The following is a 19881-nucleotide window of genomic DNA, read 5'->3' as shown; positions in this document are numbered from 1 at the left end:
TCATAAATTGAGGAATTATCAATATTTCTTTTTTCACTGTGGAAATATTTATGAACACATGGAATATATTAAATAATTTAACTCCTGTGTTTTTTAAACATACTGAGTAATCAACTTGTTTTTTCAAGACTCAAGAAGTCCAGAAAGCCATGGATGAGGGAAGATTTCTTGAGGCTGTGAGGCTTCGTGGAAGGTATGGCCAATAGCTTATATCAGTTTATTTGCTGTAGAAAAGCATAGTTGCTTTGCTGTTATGCTGGCATGTGACATTTTATTTTAAATATTTTACTAACTATATGGTTTTATGAGTTTGAGAATGAGAGGAGACAGAAGAGTTGCCTAAATAGAATAGTTGAAATTCTTACCTGCACCAGAACATGCAAAACAAAGCAAACTGTAATTCTCTGCTGTGTCAGACTGGGAGCTGTTCCTAGGCTAACTGGTCACGAAGCAAAAAGCTGCTGTGCTGTGTGACCTGACTGGTAGCTGCCATAAGTTTGCTTATTCATGAATTTGAGGCCAGTCCTGTGAGCTTGTTTGTAACTAGTTGGTAGTTTTCCAGCAGTAATGTTGGAGGAGGTACTCTTCAGTCCTGTCAGGGAGAGTGATTTCTGTTTCAAGTGATCTGATAATAAAACTCTTCCTCCCCAGTCTAGAAAACTAATTTGTTAGCTGCTAGTTGTTTTATATTTTATGACTCTTAACTTAAAGAATTGAATATTTTTCATTGTTCTGTCATTTCCAGTTTTTGCCATGTTTTCCATTTGCAATTAAAATGGTGTTAATATTTCATGCCAGTTTTTTAATGTTTCTGAAGATTCAAATGTTCCTTTAAAATAACTATGAGTTTAAAATTTTACTATTTTAATTGCTTATTTTATTTGCTCATTTGTTTAGGAGCTTTGAAAACAACCTTAACACGTACAAATTACTGTCGCACAAAAAGCCAGATGCTGAGCTTCCAAAGGTAAGGGGGCTTGTTGAATGTGTAATGCATGTCTGCTTCTGGGATCTATTAGTAACTCCCTTCAAACCTCTATTATAGCATAGGTTACAAAGTAAATATTATAAAGATGCTTGAAGCACACTAGTTTATTCTAATAATAAGTAACATTTCTAAAGTGAAATACAATTGTAACTAGAAAATTGCTGTAGACAGTTTCCTTCTGTCTTGGATGTACAGCTGGTCCCAATTGTTATAATGTTTGGTCCTAATAGTTACTGTCTCGCCCTCCTTTTCTTAGCATGGAGAGAAGGAGAGGAGATAGTTCAAGATCATGATTAAGATTCTGAAAATCTTTAGATACAGGAGGATTCTATATGAAAAGAATTCTAAACCTTCCTTTTGAAGTGTAAAACCACTCAAGGGCAAGGGCAAATACAGGAATTCATGGGAAGCAGTACTGAGAACAGATCCATCACTTTTATGTGAAATAAGTCACTCTGCATAGTGCACAGTTGAAATTAAATAAATGGACATTAAGTTTTTTTATAGTTCCTAAGATTTGTATAAGAGGAAATTTGGATTTATTTAGGAATCAGACACTAAATTTTGTGTGCAAACAAATCTTAGAAGGGATTTATTTTTGGTTTTATTAGAAGTTTATTGAATAATTCTCTTTTATCATAGTTGGTGACCATGTCATCTCACTTGTTAATTCCTCTTTTAATTGTGGTTTGTGACCATTTGTTACCTTATTTGCATAATGATGTTGCTGTTATACTTTCTAGAAATCTTTTTCCCAAATAAATATTTGAATAATGATTCCTGGTGGTAGCTTCTCAATCTTATTAAGGAGCAAAATTGCATTGACTGTATAGTGAGGACTTCAGACTGACCTTCAAGAGATAGAGGAATTCAGGATTTTTTAAGGGGGTATTTAACATTTTCTTTGGCAGGTCAGGTGTTTGGGTGGTGGGGTTTTTTAATACAGCAAAGCAAATCCAGGACTGTTAGCACTGGGCTTTTGTATTTTTTTTAAATAGTTCTGTCATACCTTCTGTGATAAATGGCATTTGAAGAAAATGTAGGCCATGTGTAATTACTAACTACTCAGATTTGACCATACTAACAAATCCGTGTGCCTTCAGTAAAAGAGGTTGAATAAGAATTAAAAAGTAGATGAAATGTGCATGTCACAGGAATTGAGGAAAGAGCTAAGCTGATCAGATCAGAAGAGCCAGCTGAATGCTCTGCTACAGCAGTGCTTCTGCATACATTATATTTTGCTGTTTGTGATTACATTGCATTTTTCTGCAATCCTTCAACTGTACCAGAACCAAAAAAAAAAAAAAACCAAACCCAAAAAACCCCCCTACATATACTCTGGTTTGTGTCTCTTTTATTGTGGGGTTTTTTTTGGGGGGGGGGTGGGGGGGTGTTGTTAGTTTGGGTTTTTTTGTTTGTTTTTGTTTGCTTGTTTTAGTTTTTAATCAGATGAGATTCCATGAGAGTTACTTAACAACTGTTCTATTTTTTTGGGTTTTTTTTTTTTTTGTTGTTCATATCTTCCAGAATAAAGCTAAGTAACTTCTACATCTTCTGCAGAACTAGATTGTTATAATTGTCATTCAAAAATGTTTTAAAAAACTTCCACAATCTGAAAATGTGTAGTGTTGGGAAAGATGCTGAGTGCTTGTGTTTGCTAATGTATTGTCAGCTGCTTGAAAAAACTGGCCATTAGCTAAATTTTAAAACTTGTCTGTTCCTCTCTGGCTTGTACTGATGATACACATGTAAATATTGTGGTTCTAGAGTCAGTTCCTATTTTTTTTTCTTTTGCTATTGTTGGTGTGTTTGCAAAAAAAAAAAAATTCCTGCTTTAGTAGCATAAAGCACTGTTGAGTAACAGTGGCCAGGTTTGGTGGAGCTCTGAGCAGCCTGGTCTAGTGAAAGGTGTCCCTGTGTCAGGGGGTTGGAATGAGAAGATCTTTATGGTCCTTCCAACCCAGACTATTCTGTAATTTTATTTCATGTTTCTTGAACCTGGGCTCGAATTTAAAAACCTGAATAATTTTACTTGTAAACCAAATGAAATTATGATAAAGTCTTACTTAAAAACAAGCATTCTTTTCTTACATTGTTTGTCTCTTTGATATTCTGCAAGTGGGTAAATGTATCTGCACCTAGCAGTTAACTTTAAATTTTCAACATATTTAGGAGATTCGAAATTTTTTTTCCCCTGCGTTCCAGTATTTAGCAACTGCATATGATGTACAAATCCACTATGGTGTAGAAATCCAAGTCCTTACTAAATATAATTTTTATTTTGCAGTCTAATTTTAATGTGGCAGTTTTAAATGTGGGTGCCCCTGCAGCTGGAATGAACGCCGCCGTGAGGGCCGCAGTGAGAGTTGGCATGACTGAAGGTCACAAAATATTTGCTGTCATTGATGGTTTTGAAGGGTTCGCTAGAGGGAAGGTGAGTGCCACGTGTGTGCATTACTAGTGCTAGGTACCCCATCCCACACCACCACCCTTGTTCATGTTCTTGGAAGGTATGCTCTGTCATAACTGCTGAGGGAATTGGCTCTCAAAGTGCTTTTATTCGTAAAGATCTATAAAACCTAGATTGTAAATGTATTTCTCAACTATTCAAGTCTGCAGAGTCATTTATTCTGAGTGTTGCTAATCACATGCTGCAGAGCTACAAAATCATCTGAATCCTGCCTTCGAGTTTTGGTCAATGTTTAGCATATGGAAGTTTTTTCACAGAGTAGCAGAATAATCTCTGATTATGAACAATGAGCTATTGCACCTGTATTCCATGGCTGTAAGAAATTTTGTAATGGTGCTTATTGAGGGAGGAAGCTTTTTTTTCCTTAGGTTAGTTAGATTCTTCTATTCACCTGTTTTTAAATGTTATGCATTGATTGGTGTACAGAAGAGGAACTGAATGCAAGACTAATAATTTTGGTGCCTGGCTGGAGCCACAGATCCCAAAACTTACATCAAAGACCCAACTTTAGATTTTTTTTGCTTCACATTCAGAAGGAGAGGCTGTGAAAATAGGATTGAGATATGAAACACAGAGACAGGGCTCATCTTGGTCTGGAAGAAGAATGGAAAGGACTTGCAGCCTAATGCAAGGCAACAAAGCAATTAGAGTATCCAGGGTCACCAAAAGGGATTGTAGTAATTCAAGAGAAATAGAGTTAAACTCTTGATGCTGTTTTCTTCCTTGGCCTCATTTAGTTTTAGTGATATCAGTGTCCAGCAAGTTCTTCCAACAGCTTTTCATGAAGTAGTACCTGTTTGCTACAACTCTAGAGAAGTAATTGGATAATCACTTAACAAAATCTCCATTTTTACTTTTATTCAAAGATAAAGGAAATTTCCTGGGGAGATGTTGGAGGCTGGACTGGTCAAGGAGGATCAATTCTTGGTACAAAACGGTAACATCAATGTTTTTGTCAATTGATATGATGAACTGTAGTGCTTTATATAACCACTGTAGGATTCCATGTTCTTTTCTTCCCACAGAGTGTTTTTAAGTCCTCAATTTTTGTACATTTGGGTTTTTTGATTTTTTGGGGTTTTTTGTTCAAATCCTTGTGTTCCAACTTGGGTATCTTTATAGTACTAAACCAACTCTGAAAAGTGGGAGTTGGGACCTCAACTTAAAAATTTCCTGGGGTCCTTACACTTTAAAGGATTTCAAACCTGCAGTTTCTTTACACTTGTCATGAGTCCTTATTGTTTGTCCGAAAGAGCTACTTGTATGGATAAATATGTAAAACAAAAGCCATTGTGTTGCCTGCTGACTTTATGGTTTCAGCTTAGTAATGAGTTCTTAGTGCTTCAAAGTCTGTAAATTGTTTTTATTTTTCTTTTGGTTTAATGATTTTTAGTACTCTTCCTGCAAAATATTTGGAGAAGATTGCTGACCAGATGCGCACTAACAACATTAACGCCCTTATGGTTATTGGTGGATTTGAGGTACACTGAAATATCTAATTATGTCTAAGTAGACTAGAATTCCTAACAAAATTAATAGTTTGGTTTGATTTTTACCCAATCTTCATGTAAGATGCATTTTGTTCTATGTGTATTTGATACACGACATAGATAGTGTTTAGAATATAAGTGTTGTCAATCAGTGGTTCTCTGGAAAGCAGGCATTCGAGTGACTAGAACTGCTAAACAGATGTGCAAAATGGATAAATGAGATAGTGTTATAGATTTTTTTATACTGTATCAACACTTAGAATATTCTTGCAGAAGTTCTTGACTCAGTAGAAATTGCACTATGGCTCCTTATTTAAGCCACTCCTCTCACATAGTGCATGACAAAAATCTGTAATGGATCTAGAGAAGTATTTTTTTCCCTGTATTTCATGTTTGCTTTGTTCTAAAAAACAATTAATTTTGGAAATTTTGATTCAGGAAAGTATTTTGCCTACTCCTTGCAGAGAATAATGTGCTCATTGCTTTTTGGTAAAGAACATATCTTCCTTTTTTGTCCAAGCTGCTAGCTATGACCGTAGTTCAGGAATATTAAGATATTTAAATCAGGAGTAACAGTACCTGAAGATTGGGGAACTAGTTTGTTTTGTTGAAAACCAACTTTCTGTGCCTAAATTATTCATTTTCAAGAGAACATATGCTCTGTTTATTGTTTTCAAATAAATGCCTGTTTCTAATGCTTTCTTTTTTGTCTGTATTAGATTTTAGTTGTTCCTTAGCGCTCTGACTTGCTGAAGTGTGCTGTGGTAGAAATGGCTTCCCCTGTGGCCCTTCTCATTTTGTCACTCCCAACTCTGCCCTTCCTTTATTCATGCTAATTTTTTACCTGATGCCTGTGCCCAACAGGCTTACCTTGGACTTCTGGAATTGTCAGCAGCCCGGGAGAAATATGACGAATTCTGTGTTCCAATGGTTATGGTTCCTGCAACTGTATCTAACAATGTACCGGGTTCAGATTTCAGCATTGGTGCAGATACTGCTCTGAACACTATAACTGATGTAAGTCTGCTCTGGTGTGTGCATATACTAACAAAGCAGTTGTTTAAACTTACTCTATTGGCTACTACTGGATATTTTTGTAGACCAGAACTTGAGAAATGTGATCTGGGGAATTATAATTACTTGATGGAGTCACAGTCATGGTACCACTTTAGAAAAGAGAAAGTCTAGGATCCCAAATGCTTCCATTTAGTTTCTGCTGAAACTACAATGACCCCTAAATTTTTGAAGTGCAAGATAAGATGGCATCTGTTGTTTTATAAGAAAAAAAGAAAACTAAAGCTGAGACTTGGATATCATTTGCACTGTAGAGGGGAAAAAAATCCCTGTTCATAATATATAGAGTTGTAGTATACCCAGCTGCAGCAAACACTGAAGAAAAGTTGCTCTGTTGAGAAAGAGATTCTTAGTTATGTAACATCTTCACTCTTCTATGAGAATATGTAAAATCCATATTTCTCAATAATGCACATTACATTTATTCTCCCAATAACAGATTTAATAAAAAGAGTTGAGACATGTTAAGTAATTTTTAAAAATTCAAATCCAGTAGTACAACATAAAGTAAAAAATTGAATGTTTAATGTCTCATGAGGAAAAAGCTTCCCTACTTCAAATGTGATAGAGCACTGGAGAAAGCTGCCCAGGGAGGTAGTGCAGATATCTGTGGATATCTCTGTGGAGATAATCCAAACCCTCCCCACTGGATTGTTCCAGTGTCACTTGCTTAGGTGCTCCTGCCTTGGCAGGGGGTTGGACCGCATGACGTCCAGAGGTCCCTTCCAACCCCAGCCATTCCTCAGTTCTCTAACACTAATTTCAGTAAACAGAAAGCTTAGTCAGTTGGACAAAAAGAGTTTCAAGTTGCTTTTGAAAAGTAAATGACAGTTCTCTTATCACTTAAATTTATTTGAAAATTTTAATCATTATAGCTTTTTAAATTCAAGGATTCTTCAGATGCCACCAACTTTGAATGCACTACCATAGTTTTTTTTTTCCACCATTCCAACATAAATAATTTTAACTTCATCAAAAGAAACCCTTCTGTTAGGAAATATCAGTTTCCTGAAGTATTGCCTTGAATAAGACTGTAAGCTAACTAAAATTCACTGAATTAATTGTTTATTGACAACTTGGGTTATATATCAAACAACTTGATGTTGTTTCCAGTTCTGGTAAATAAAAATATCTGTCCAAAATGACTGATCATGAACTAAGGTGAGTAAAGTGATTGTGCAAAACATCTGCTTTCCCTCTTTTCTTTTCTTCATAAACTTTGTTAACCAAACTGACTTCTTTTTATAGGTTATTTCATGCAAAGGGGCTATATAGTAGTCAGTCAGTCTGTGTTGCTGTGGTTTGCTTTTCTATTTAGGTTTCTAGGTGTCATTTGCCTTCATTAGATAAAATGTTTGTATTTTCAATGCAATAGTTGAGAACTTTTCAAAAGTTTTTATATTTTTTTTGCTAATGGCTTTCTTCTGGTTGTTTTGCATTTAATTTTGCCTAGATTTTTCTCTGGATTAAATATGAAAAGTAATGGCTTTGCAAGATTTATATTCAGTTGAGTGGTAAATTAAATTTGGGTTGATTTTTCTTTTTTCTTTTCTTTTTTTTTTTTTTTTTTTGGAGGGAGCAGACTTTTGCGTTCGGAAAACATCTTTTTAGTTTTTGGTTTTTGCTCTGATTGTTTGAACATGATTCACAAAAACTCCCAGTGAAAAATACATCCTTTCATTCTTGTGCCATGCTCAAATCAGGTGCAGTAGCAACTGTGCCCCTGTTAAATGTGACCAGATAAGCTCAGTACATGTCATACAATTGACTGTGGTGAACAAAAGTAGGAGGTGGACATGAACATCCATTTTATTAATTTATCAATAGGTTTTATTCCTGTTACTGCAGTTAGGTCAATAAATGCATCATAGTTTACAGTGCTGTCAGAGCACCAGAAGTGCTCAGTTTTTCAGTGCTGCCTGAACACCAAGGTGTCATCACACTTGGTGTTTCTGTGGTACAGTTCTTACTTGTGTGATCTTGCCTACCTCTAGTCAGGTAAGTACAATTGTGCTGGTAATCAGGGATTGTTGGTCTTTGGCATCATGAGGCACTTGTCAGTTGTTTTAACTTGTCAAGTGTAAATAGTATGATGAAACATTGGCTGATAAAATTCTGCATTTAAAAAGAAAAACAAAAAACCAGACTTAACAGATACATAACTTTTGAATGAGAGATTAGCAAAGAGTGTGCTCCTCACAAAGGCATAAACATTTCTCAGTAACTACTTTAGCTTCCATAACTGATCATGGGGACCCTTCTGAAATGTTCAATTTTTTCCACTTCTTTTTTAAAATCTTGGCTTCAAATTTGATTCATCTTTTGAATAGTGTTTTAAATTTATGATAAACTGTATTTTTCACTTCACTTTTCAGAATATTAGAAAAACTGCTAATGACAACATAAAGTACCTGGGAAAAGCTGGATGTTTCTACCTGAGAAGGATGTGCTTAAGGCTGATCTATATAGGCATAAGAAGTTGTCCTTGTAGGACTGCAGGATAAGAACATGAATTTCAAATTTTCTATTAAATGAAGCATCACTAAAATAACTATTATAATAAAAATATTTATATTTTCAAGTATGTTGCTAATTCAATGAAATGAATAGGATGTAATTTTAGACGTCAGACCTCAGGAATGTGACAACTATGAAATAAAAGGAATGGTATCAGCTTGATGAGAATAATGAAATCTGAAAAAGGGAGAAGCTAAAACTTTATACTGTATTTCTTTGACAATCTCACCTTTCTTTTCACCAAGGGAAAAGGGGGTACAGACTGATGATTTGGTTTTGTGGGGGGGGAAAAAAAACCAGCATTCCCTGAGGAACAGAGAAAAGCTACAGTCAGATACCTTAAGGCAGTCTCCACACATTTCCTGTGGAAAACAGATGCCTGTACCCTCCCAGTGGCGTGTGTGGCTCCACATTATTCTGTACCAGGAAGCTGAAAATTAGCCTTGGCCACTAGCTAACCTGTTAATTTTTCATCTCCTTCAGTCCTAGTAACAGCTGATGTGGAGTAAGGGCAATAACTCCGTTCTCTTCAGTGGCCATTTGTATTTAGATCATCTTAAAGTCAACAAACAGTAGTCTTTTCTTGGCTGCAGAATTTTTATAAAGCATCCTTGGTTATGTTGGTTATGGCAACAACGTTTTTAGTAACACAAATCCAGTAAAAGGGTAGGAAATTATTAAACCATTTTATTAACATAGTGCAGTATCCCTCTACGGCCTTACTGTAGTAATTAAAAAAAAAATACTAGCATAGCAGTTGCTAAAACCATTGATCTTATTTACCCTTATAATTATTTATAAGGGTATTTACCCTTTATAATTAAGTGACCATATATTAAAAGCATTTTCATGTTTTGCCACAGTGATGCAAAGATGTTGCATATAATCACCTAATGCTCGTGCTTGGTGAAGGTACAGTCATTGGATATGTTGGCTGAAATCACTTGCATTAAATAAAATGGCAATATTTAATGCAAGTAAAACATATCATAACTGCATCTTAGCATACCATAAATACAGACTAACCAGTTATGTTAGTTATTGCTCTACATCTCCCTTTGACTTGTTTTTCCAGAAGTCTTAATATAAAACCTCTTAGAGAAACTCATGTTCTGCAGATCTCCAGGAAGCTGTGTGGTTTACCAAACCACTGTTATTTTGTATGTCTTTATTCTTTTAATAGAAATAAAAGTTCCAAGCAGCCTGGGCCAGGAAATTACTGAAATTTCCTAAGTAAAGTCTCAGCCACTCAAAAATCAAATCCCAAATAAACCCCTCCTGTTTGTTGCTCCTGGCTGTACTGCTGAGCTCTTTGGGTCTGAAAGTGCCATCTTTTAGGCTGTGTTTTAACTTCAAACTGAAAGAATAGCACTGAGCTGTTTCATTTGCAAAACAGTGAAAAGAGAGAGGTTTTTTAGAAAGTCAGTTTGCATTTATGCACCTACAGCCATAAATATCCTGTCTTCTCACTGAACAGGATCTGCTCTGTCTAGGACAAAAGCTCAGAAGGAGAACTCTCACAGGTAGGGGATTTACCCATAATTTTCTTCTAAGTTTTTCCTTAGGCCAGTCACTATGCAGATATGCCTGGAGATATCTCAAGAGGTATCTAATTTTGATCTGCAGTAATTGGCTTCTCTGAACCAATTTGAGAAATCAAGAAAATGAGACTTCTGTGAACATCAGTTTCTGGGAGAAAGACATGAAAACACCATGTACTACATAATCAGGCTTTCTGGTGGAGAGCCAACACAGGCAGTTTGAAAAATTGCCACATTTCATGAGAGATGCTGATGAGTTTAGATTAGAAATAATTGGAGTAATGTAATGTATATTTACTTAAAACAGCTGCAAAATCTTAACATTTATTTTGACATCCACTAGGAGCACCTAATCCTTTTGACATGATAATATATTTTGCAGAGTTTGGAGTCTTTCCAAGAACCTAAAACTGCTTTTCAAAGAATCCTTGGACTATACTTGCAAACTTTATTAACCCATCCATGTGCATATATTCCTGGATTTTTCTAGGCCTACATCCAGTCTGTGTTCACAGAGGCAGATGTGTGATGTTGATACAAACTTTGAAGGCATGGGTGAACTTTTTTTTTTCCTTTCTCTTGGTGGAAATAGATGTGTCTTGACTTTCTAGGATAACATAGTTTTATTAAAAAGTGTCTTTCTTTAAGCATTTTCTTCAAGTTGCAAGGGTTTTACTAGTTAACTTTTTAAGCTCCTTAGCATGTTTCAAACTCTGTTCTTTAAGTTCTTTCTTGTGGAATGATTTCCAGTCTAGCTTTTTGCTATCCTTTCCTACCCAGCTGCTTCAAGCCTCTCTGCTGTGCACACTTCACCTTCAGTCTGTACTAACTTGTACTAATCCTCTGCATTTCTTCAAAGAGCATTGTGCCAATGCAACCCCAGTGCACTGTTGTGGTATGTACAGGATGTTTTCACCCCCCCAAATAATTTCACCAATTGTATTTATTTGGGCCAATGGACAGCCACATTTACCATCACATGCCAGGAGTCATTAGCAGAGCAGTCCAAAGACAAGGAATGTTTCACTCACACTTGTACCACTGCTTCAGGCCTTTGAAAGTTGTGTGCAGCTCTACGAGGCGCGTGCCAGCTTTGAGGAGTTTAGCGTTCCTATGTGTGTGTTGCCTGCTACTATTAGCAACAATGTGCCAGGCACAGACTATAGCCTTGGTACTGACACTGCCTTGAATGCTGTTGTGGAGGTAAGACTGCATATCTTTTAGAAGTTAAGATGATAAAATGCATAAGATGAGAATACTTAAAGACTTTGAAATGTCTGGTTTTCTTTAATAACTCAGTTACTTGTGTTTTTTAATGGTTAATAGTTCAGTTTTCCAAGACTGATTAAAGATTAACCTTAGAATAATATTATGTTAAAGGCTTAATTTTTGGATAATCTCTTTAGTTCTTCAAGACTCCTGCATTAGTGCTTAGGGTATTTGCTTTTACTGAGAATCAAATATTTTGCTTTCTTCAATCTAATTTTTATCTAATTTTTACATATTACTTAGGTAAAAGAAGAAAGCACATATTTTATAAATAAATGCCCCATTTGTTGGATGAACTATTGACTGAGCTCAGTGCAGTAGAGCATTTTAAGTACATGATTAACACTAAACACATGAATAATCCCGTAGACTCCATTAGACTTAACATACATTAAGTGCATATAAATGCATGGATAGTATAAGCAGTTAAGTCTGTCACTGATGTTCAGCTAAACAGTGCAGGGTCAGAACAATCAGTGTTCTATTTTTAGTCTACCGTAGTTTTTCCCTTGGATACAAGTGTTTCATGAGCTCTTTCAGTCCTATTTACTCTGCTTAAGACACAGCAAAGGGAACTGAGCTGAGATGTAAGGCAAACAAAGGAGTAAATCTTACCAGCTCTCAGTTTTATCAAACCCATCAATAGCAAGCCGAATAACTAATCATGAAGTAATTGGGCCAAGAAAGTAAAATCAAGACTACAGATCCAGGGGGTTGGGAAAGGCAGGTTTGTTTTTCTGCTTTATACAGTGTTCTTACACAGCGAGTGAAAAAGCTCAGTAGATGACTGGAAGAGCTGTGGCAGAAAACAGGGTGGCCTGGCCTTTGGGAGCTGCAGTGCAGCATCCCCGAGCTGAGATGTCCTAAGGAGTTGTGTGGGCTCATCATGTAGCAATGTTCAGAGGCAGGACATGGAGGGTACTTTACCACTCCTTTAGCTTTTTTCCCCCTTGGCCTCTATAGAAGTAGCTAAGTCTTATAATTGTGAATGATGCACCTTCAAAAGTGGTAACTTTGGAAACACAATGGGGCAACAGATGATTGCATATAGTGCTTCCTCTTATGTAATTGTTTTTGGTACTAATTTAATTACAGTTTGTATAGATACCAGTGATGCTTTCTGTAAAAAAAAAAAAAAAAAAGGCTGCATCATTTGAATTTTATTGTCATTAGGATGTTTAGTTAATGCTAATAGCAGAACACTTGATTTGGTGTCTCAAACAGTAGGATTTCTCATTAAGCTGGGTCAGTTCACATGAAAGCTCAACTAGCAATAGAATTCCAAAAAGAGTTCTCATGCCTTGTTTATGATGTCTGAAACCTGCACCAGGCATTTGAGGTTTGGCTTTTCCAGCCTGTAATGAATTAATAATTCATTTAAGTCTACCTGTGCCAATTTCATATTTGGGTATTTCTGTCACAGTAATTCTAAGAAAGCAAGAGTAGTAGAAAGTTTGTACTCATTTTCTTGTAGGGTCAAGGATAGAAACCCTTCTAAGTAGATTTCTAGTGATTAGTCCCATAGGCAATGACTGATTTGCCTCCTTGCTTAGTACTTGGAGATTCTCAAAAGGCAGAAAATTTCATTCTCCTGCCAGCAGGTGGAAAATCTTTTTATAAATCTTGGGGTTTACAGATATTTGAAGTCTCTCAAAACTGTGGGAATCTTCACATGTATTTTTATTGTCTAAAGACAAAGATTGTTTTACAATGCAAGTTAAACACGTAGTACCTATCCAGTTTCAGGCAGCTCTTTAAAAAATGAGTTAAATTGCTCCAGTGCTACAGTATTCTGCAAAAATTTTCATGAAACAATGTCTGCAAGGAGAAAGTAAAGTGCTTGGTGGCACTGTAAAACCCAAGACACGTAAGTAAAAGTGTCATTTTGAAAAACTGACAGAAAGTCAACACAGACTTTCGTGATATAGTTTTTTATGGAAATACTTCTCTGCTTGGGATAACAGAATACCCATATTCTGAATAAATTCATGTGAATGCTGCACTTTTGTGTGTAAGCACATAACATGCAAATACACAAAATATGTATAAATTAAATTGCATGTATCTTTTGCTAGCTTGACCTTAATACATGCATACACTGATCTTAGTCTTTAAATGCTTTAAACTGTATTATGTTAGAAGTTCTAGAGTTTTTATATTAAGTTTTCTCATATATCAGGTAATGATTTGTTCTGTGATGTGTTAGGTATGGTTTTAAGAGCCATATTGCCCACAATCTGAATTTCAGATTGTAGTAGTATTTTCAGTTAGCTGAATGAAGTTCTGGTTTTAAAAATCTCTGAACTAGAAATACCTCAAATATTGCAGCACCTATAGTTACTCATTCAAAAAATCAGTAAGTCATGGGGATTTTTTCATGTTACCATAATTCAGGTTGCAAGATGACAAACTTTCCAGGTACTTTCATTTCCATTTTTATTAAACAGAACTAGTGTTGGGACACTACATCAATTTCACAAAATTCTTCCTCTCACAAAGTGTGATATATCTTATTTATTTATTTGTTTCTAAGACAAAGAAGAAAATAGGGCCTCTTTATTTCTCTGACTTGCTTTCTGAAAGGAAGATAAATTAATCAACAACTTTAAAATAACTTCAAATGGTAGAAAAATTAATTCCTGGAGGTGAGTTTGTCAAATAGATTCTTGAGTGTTACTAAAACCTTAAGGTGGATGTTAAACTAGGTTTCTGCATTTTCATGAGTTACAATGTTTTCCTAAGATTCCTAGGTCTTGCTACACTGGAGATTGCCTCTGTCTTTGTTACTTTCCGCTTCTCTTGGGCAGCTCTAATAAATATTGGTGTTAGCTGACTTCATGTAAGTAACAGATCTCTCTGTAGAGAACGTTCAGCAGAGGTTTCAGTCTTGTTACAGTAACTATGTACCTGTTAGTAAAAAACCAAAGCATTTTAAAGCATGCACCAGTAGTGCTTGAAAGAATTATATGTATGTGGAAATCATTACTGGAAAGTAATTGGGCGGTTCATGCTCAGGATTTAAGAAGTTCAGTATAGATGGAAATGCAGTCAATACTAAGAAGAAGTAAGCTCAAGTAATGAATAGAGTTAAAGAAGAGAAGTTTATTCATGCCACAACTTGAAAAAGCTTCATTATATCTACTTGTATCTGTGTTAGAAAACACAGACACACAACTGGTTAATGCCACTACAAACCAAAACAAACGCTAGTTTTGGTATTTGCAGGAAGCAAGGAGATGTTAAGAATTGCTAGTAGAAGAACATTTTATTTCTACCCTGGTAGAAATAAAAATATATGATTTCTAAGAAATCCTTTATTGGATAATTATTATAATTACATGGGCTATACTGTTTCAGAATTATTTAAAGATTCATTCTTTATAAATGCTTTATTTTTAACTTTTTTGTTACCAGTAGGTGACACAAAGTTGCATGACATACAAAAACGTAAGCAATGAGGGGTTGTAGTGCATACTCAGGCTGTGGTGTCTCTGAGCAGACGTGTGACCGCATCAAGCAGTCGGCCAGCGGCACCAAGCGCCGCGTGTTCATCATCGAGACCATGGGCGGCTACTGCGGCTACCTGGCCAACATGGGGGCCCTGGCAGCAGGAGCTGATGCTGCTTACATCTTCGAAGAGCAGTTTGATATCAGAGAGCTCCAGGTATTCAGCACCTTTTGCTCATTCTTCAATAGATCTAAAGCTGTTGTACGTGTGTTGATACATAATGTGTATACTTGAAGTAGATGGCTTATGAAAGAAAGAAACAGCTGAGGTTGGACCTAAAATCTGGCTTCTCATGCCAGTTCCTTTGCCATAACATTATATAAAGGAGTGTAGACACAATCACTGTTGACACCCAAGTTCAGTAAAATGACAAAAATAATTGTATTGGCCATTAAGCACTACTAGATTAATTGTTTCATTTTTAGTCTTCTGATTGAAATTTAAATTAATTGAACAGACCTGTGTAGTTTTAAAATAAAGCCAAAACCCAAGAGAACAGTATTTTTTCATTATTGGCAGAGTTGTATTTAAAGGCTTTGCAGGACAAGAACTGACCCGTATGTCAGGTTTATTAGATACTTACTCTGTTACCACAGCTATTCAGAGCATGTCTGGAAGTGTTGCTAAAATAAAGCCTCCAGGCTTTAAGGATTATGGATTATGGTGTAGTACATACACAAGCTGATATGGAACTTGTCTGCTGTGAGGACTTTACACTTCTGAGATGGTTAGTGCTAGCTGCAGTCATGGACAAACACAAAGCTAAAAGGATAGAGAAATTTCCTGAGAAGCACAGACATGTGAAATGAACCAGAACTTATCCCCATGCAGTTGCTGGCAGGACTGGAAGTAAGAGCAGGCTGTAAACTTCGGTGGCAATTTGTGTATTTTTATGTATATCAAGCTGGATGCTGTACCAATATAGAACATAAAAACTTCCTTTGATTTAATAAAATCTGTTACTTCTGATGTAGAGAAAGATGTTAGTTTTAACCCAAGTTGAATTGCCATACACAGCATGTTATCCTTCATCTCCAAAAATCTTGATAATTTCAATTTGCACATAATGTTTTATGTGGAATATTCAACAGAAGTTCTCAGGAAATGTAGGCTCATTAAAGTTGTTTCAGATACAGAGTTCTGTATGGATCTTTAAGAATACTTTTGTTTCTAGGCTAATGTGGAACACTTGACTGAAAAAATGAAAACCAGTATCCAGCGTGGTCTAGTGCTGAGGTAAGTAAAAGTGGTTGTAATAGATGGCATCAGTGATACTGAGCATTCCCAACCAGGTAGGCTGCTTGGCCATTTGGAAGGACACTCTAAGTCTATATTCCCCGATTATTTCTTTAACTTGAAATTTTTAGAAAAGCTATTGTTCCAAAAGGCAACCTGTATGGGACCTGTCTGGAAGTGCAAGTCTAAAACTTCTTTCTGTGTAAATATATTTGCTCTGCAGTCTAATACTTCATCCTATTTTCAGTCTGTTTTCTCATTGGGTTTGTCTTTTATTCCAGATTCCTTCTTACTAAAGGTAGTGTGTCACACTGTGCCCCTTACTGTAAAAACCCTAAAAATCATGAGCCTGTTACATAAAAGTGAGTGTATGTGATCAGATGAAAATGTCCCAGCCAGGATTACTGCTATCAAGAAAAGGGAGAAGACTTGTGATTCAGTAGCTGCAAAGACATCCAGTGCTAACTATCTGGCCTTAATTGTTACAGAAATGAGAATTGCAATGAGAACTACACAACTGATTTCATTTATCAGCTGTATTCTGAAGAAGGAAAAGGAGTGTTTGACTGTCGAAAAAATGTATTGGGCCATATGCAGCAGGTAAATACAACCCTACAGTTACAGACAGCACTAACTTTGTATGCACAAAGTATATACACTACACTATTCAAGCATTTGAAACAAGTCTGACTCAAGATTAAGGGAAAAAAATGTGGATTTTTGTTTGTCGGCAACTCAGAAGAATTTTTTAGCATCGGGTTTTATTGCAAACCCTTTTAAAAAATCTAGGAAAAACACATTAGATTCTTTATGAATTTCATTTTTATTCCTCTTCTGTCTATATTAATAAACAAATCTACTTTTTGTGTTATATTTAATTGTAATACCTTCTTCATAATACAATTATCTGCCCATCCATAATGTCTCTGCCTCTTGAAGAGCAGAGATTTCATTAAGAAAATCTATGCAGATGGGTGTTTTTGTGGAAGAGACAGGAATGAGCTACTCCTTTGGCCTGTGTTGTCTGCATGGCTTTATCTCACTGTGCAGCTGGGTGGTGGGCAAAGGGAGTTCCTGATTTGGCTACACTTATCACCAAGGCTGACCTGGAGGAAAATGCACAGTCTGCTCCATTCTTCTAAATGAGAAATAGTGTTGATCCTGTGGGAATTCCACAGGTGCTGAACACAAATTTTAAAACACCTTAGACTGACTAATGGGGTGGGGCTTTTGGTTTGTTTTTCTAATTGGGGGAAATGGAAATAAGAGGTAGAGCAGGCCATTAGCAGAGATAACTGCTAAAACAAACACTAATCCTGCTTTGATAAGCTAACCCAGAATTCAATTTTCGCACAGGGTGGAGCACCTTCACCATTTGATAGAAATTTCGGGACAAAAATTTCAGCAAAAGCTATGCAGTGGATCTCCAAAAAACTGAAGGAAACCTACCGGAAAGGTGCAGAAATGTTTGGTGCAGTCTCTTGTTACTGTCTTTGACTGTCTGTCAGTATGTAAGACTCCTCCACTTTGCAAACATATGATTATTTGTTAGTCAACATACTTCTTCCCATCTTGGTATTTTTATTATTCAGTAGTGCCTTGCTGTGCTTCTTGCTGTATGAGCATTTCCACTTGAGCGAGGTCAGTAATTCAGATAGTTGTTTCATCATCCTCTTAAACAAAATAGCCAGTGTGATGGAAGGTTTTCATGCATGCAAGAATTGATGCTTGTATAGTTACATTTGTTCTTTTTTGTTTCATGCTGCCTTCATGGGAGACAGAAGGAGGTAATATTTAGTCTTTGAGAATTATTGTAAATCTGATCTAAAACTGGATGCTAAAATTCAATCATTTTGTTGTTTAACTGCACTGTTATTTCATTGCTAATCACCAAAGTTAAGCTAAAAAGTGAAGAACTAATCCTATTAAAGCACTAATTTGATGTTATATCAATCTATTAAATAATTAGTAGCTGAAATGAGGCTACTGTAAGTTTTTTGTTTCGTTTAATTACAGAAAAGTGGTATTTGCTCTTATACTTGTAAGAAAGATGCTGAATTACTTCATTCTTTTTAGGAAAAGTATTTGCCAATACCGATGACTCAGTCTGTTTGCTGGGAATGCGGAGACGCAACCTTGTTTTCCAACCCGTGGCTGAGCTGAAGAGTGAAACAGACTTTGTGTACGTATGCAGTGCCTGGTGGTAAACACCTCATACAGCCTGCCTTGCACCACTTCAAACACTTCCCAATGCCTTACTGCTTTTGCCTTGGGCCTGACTTTTGCCAGATCCCCTTGGATTGTTCACTTCCCTCTTGCCTTTCTATTTTTACTTCATCCTCCTTACACTTGAAAGTCTCGAGGTGAAGTCTGGGACTGCTGTCCTGTTAAGTAACTTCCATGTGATTCCTTTGCTTTAATGCCTAGAATTACTTCTGTTTCAGTTCAGTGGGGCAGCATTTTTGTGCCAAATCTGGTATTATGCTTAACATCTTGCAGTAAGACCTGTTCCTTTCTTTGGGATTCTGTCCTTGATTCTTCTCATTTTGTGTCAGTGTTTTACATCCCCCCATGACAGTCAATGCCTGATTCCATTCCTAAGGAAGGTGTTTGCCTTACCCCATATATTTCACCTCCCTGTTTCCCCCCCAGACACAGGATTCCCAAGGAGCAGTGGTGGCTGAAGCTGCGACCGCTGATGAAGATCCTGGCCAAGTACAAGACCAGCTACGACGTGTCAGACTCAGGCCAGCTGGAACACGTGGCCATGCTCCCAAAGGAAGCTGAGAGCGGAGCCATCTAAACACACCACATTTAGATTATTGTCATAGATGCACATTGTGAGTAACAATGCTTTAGAATTGTTAAAGCTTTGTTTTGTAACATTTAAATTATTGTTCCAGCACTTTATGTGAAACAAGATGTTCAGCTGTCACACAGATTTTGTCCTGTTTGTGTGTTATATTTGAAACAAACCCTTGCATCTAATGGAAAACACCAGTACTGATACTGCCCCTTAACAAGCAAGTGCAACACCGTTCTATGCACTCCGTAAGTTACTCATCTACTGCACTTTGTTTCAGAGTACTTACACCCAAAAATAAGTGTAGATGGCTAGTTCTTGTGTTGAGTTACAGGATGTGCTTAATGTTTCTGAAGTGAAATAAAATACTGTTGCAAACATCACACATGTGTGTTCACTTGCTTTTAAACAGCTGGGGGAATAGCACTTGACAGATTCTCTATAGACTCCAGTGAAGGAAAAAGAAACTCCCCTTTTCCTTCCTCAGCTCTGTAGGAAGTAGTCAGTCACACCAGGGCAAGTGTTTTTTCATTGCTGCTTCAGGATCAGGCTAGGAGTTGGAATAATTTCCCCTTGTACAGGAAAGATAAAACTAGTTCTTGGGGTTGGGAGTGGGGAAGAACAGCTTTAGCAAGGTGAGATTTTTAAGGGTGTAACCTGGCCCTTGCTTCATGTTTCCTTTTTCTCAGAGCTTCTTTAAGGCTAAGATCAGAAAGGGTAAAGAGGCTGAAAACAGCCAAAAATGTTTTCTCATGCTATTTTGTGTTAACTGGACCATGACAACAAGGTAAATACTAAATCATGGCATACTAAAACCTGACTGAACGTTGCCCAAACCGTCAAGCTAAACTGAACTTTATGCAAATTAGACTCTTCTGATTGATTAGGGATTTTCCCAGTGCACTGCAGACTCAGCTTGGTGGAATGTACTGTTACAGGCTGCTCAGGCTGGAGGTGGCTTATGCAAAGACAGCTGGAACTACCA

At 36.6% G+C, this 19881-nt stretch overlaps 1 protein-coding gene across 3 annotated transcripts in view; it reads left to right on the top strand.

The window, feature by feature from the left end:
- The window catches only part of PFKP (phosphofructokinase, platelet), a 42538-nt gene extending 23265 nt beyond the window's left edge, over positions 1–19273 (top strand). Inside the window, exons 11-25 of one of the 3 annotated variants that reach the window (XM_084210618.1) lie at positions 129–193; positions 898–967; positions 3276–3422; positions 4325–4395; positions 4852–4939; positions 5813–5965; positions 10017–10062; positions 10571–10629; positions 11131–11283; positions 14849–15013; positions 16032–16093; positions 16582–16693; positions 17450–17549; positions 18170–18275; positions 18746–19273. In XM_084210618.1, the coding sequence (XP_084066744.1) occupies positions 129–193; positions 898–967; positions 3276–3422; positions 4325–4395; positions 4852–4939; positions 5813–5965; positions 10017–10062; positions 10571–10629; positions 11131–11283; positions 14849–15013; positions 16032–16093; positions 16582–16693; positions 17450–17549; positions 18170–18275; positions 18746–18896 (1548 nt within the window). In that variant the 3' untranslated portion in view covers positions 18897–19273. The remainder of the gene's footprint in view (positions 1–128; positions 194–897; positions 968–3275; positions 3423–4324; positions 4396–4851; positions 4940–5812; positions 5966–10016; positions 10063–10570; positions 10630–11130; positions 11284–14848; positions 15014–16031; positions 16094–16581; positions 16694–17449; positions 17550–18169; positions 18276–18745) is intronic. The other 2 variants (XM_084210620.1, XM_084210619.1) reach the window with 2 other exon arrangements.
- The last annotated feature ends 608 nt before the right edge of the window (positions 19274–19881 follow it).

This window comes from Fringilla coelebs (assembly GCF_963513975.1).
Source record: "Fringilla coelebs genome assembly, chromosome: 1".
Lineage (NCBI taxonomy): Eukaryota > Metazoa > Chordata > Aves > Passeriformes > Fringillidae > Fringilla > Fringilla coelebs.
This window is presented reverse-complemented; position numbering and strand designations above follow the sequence as displayed.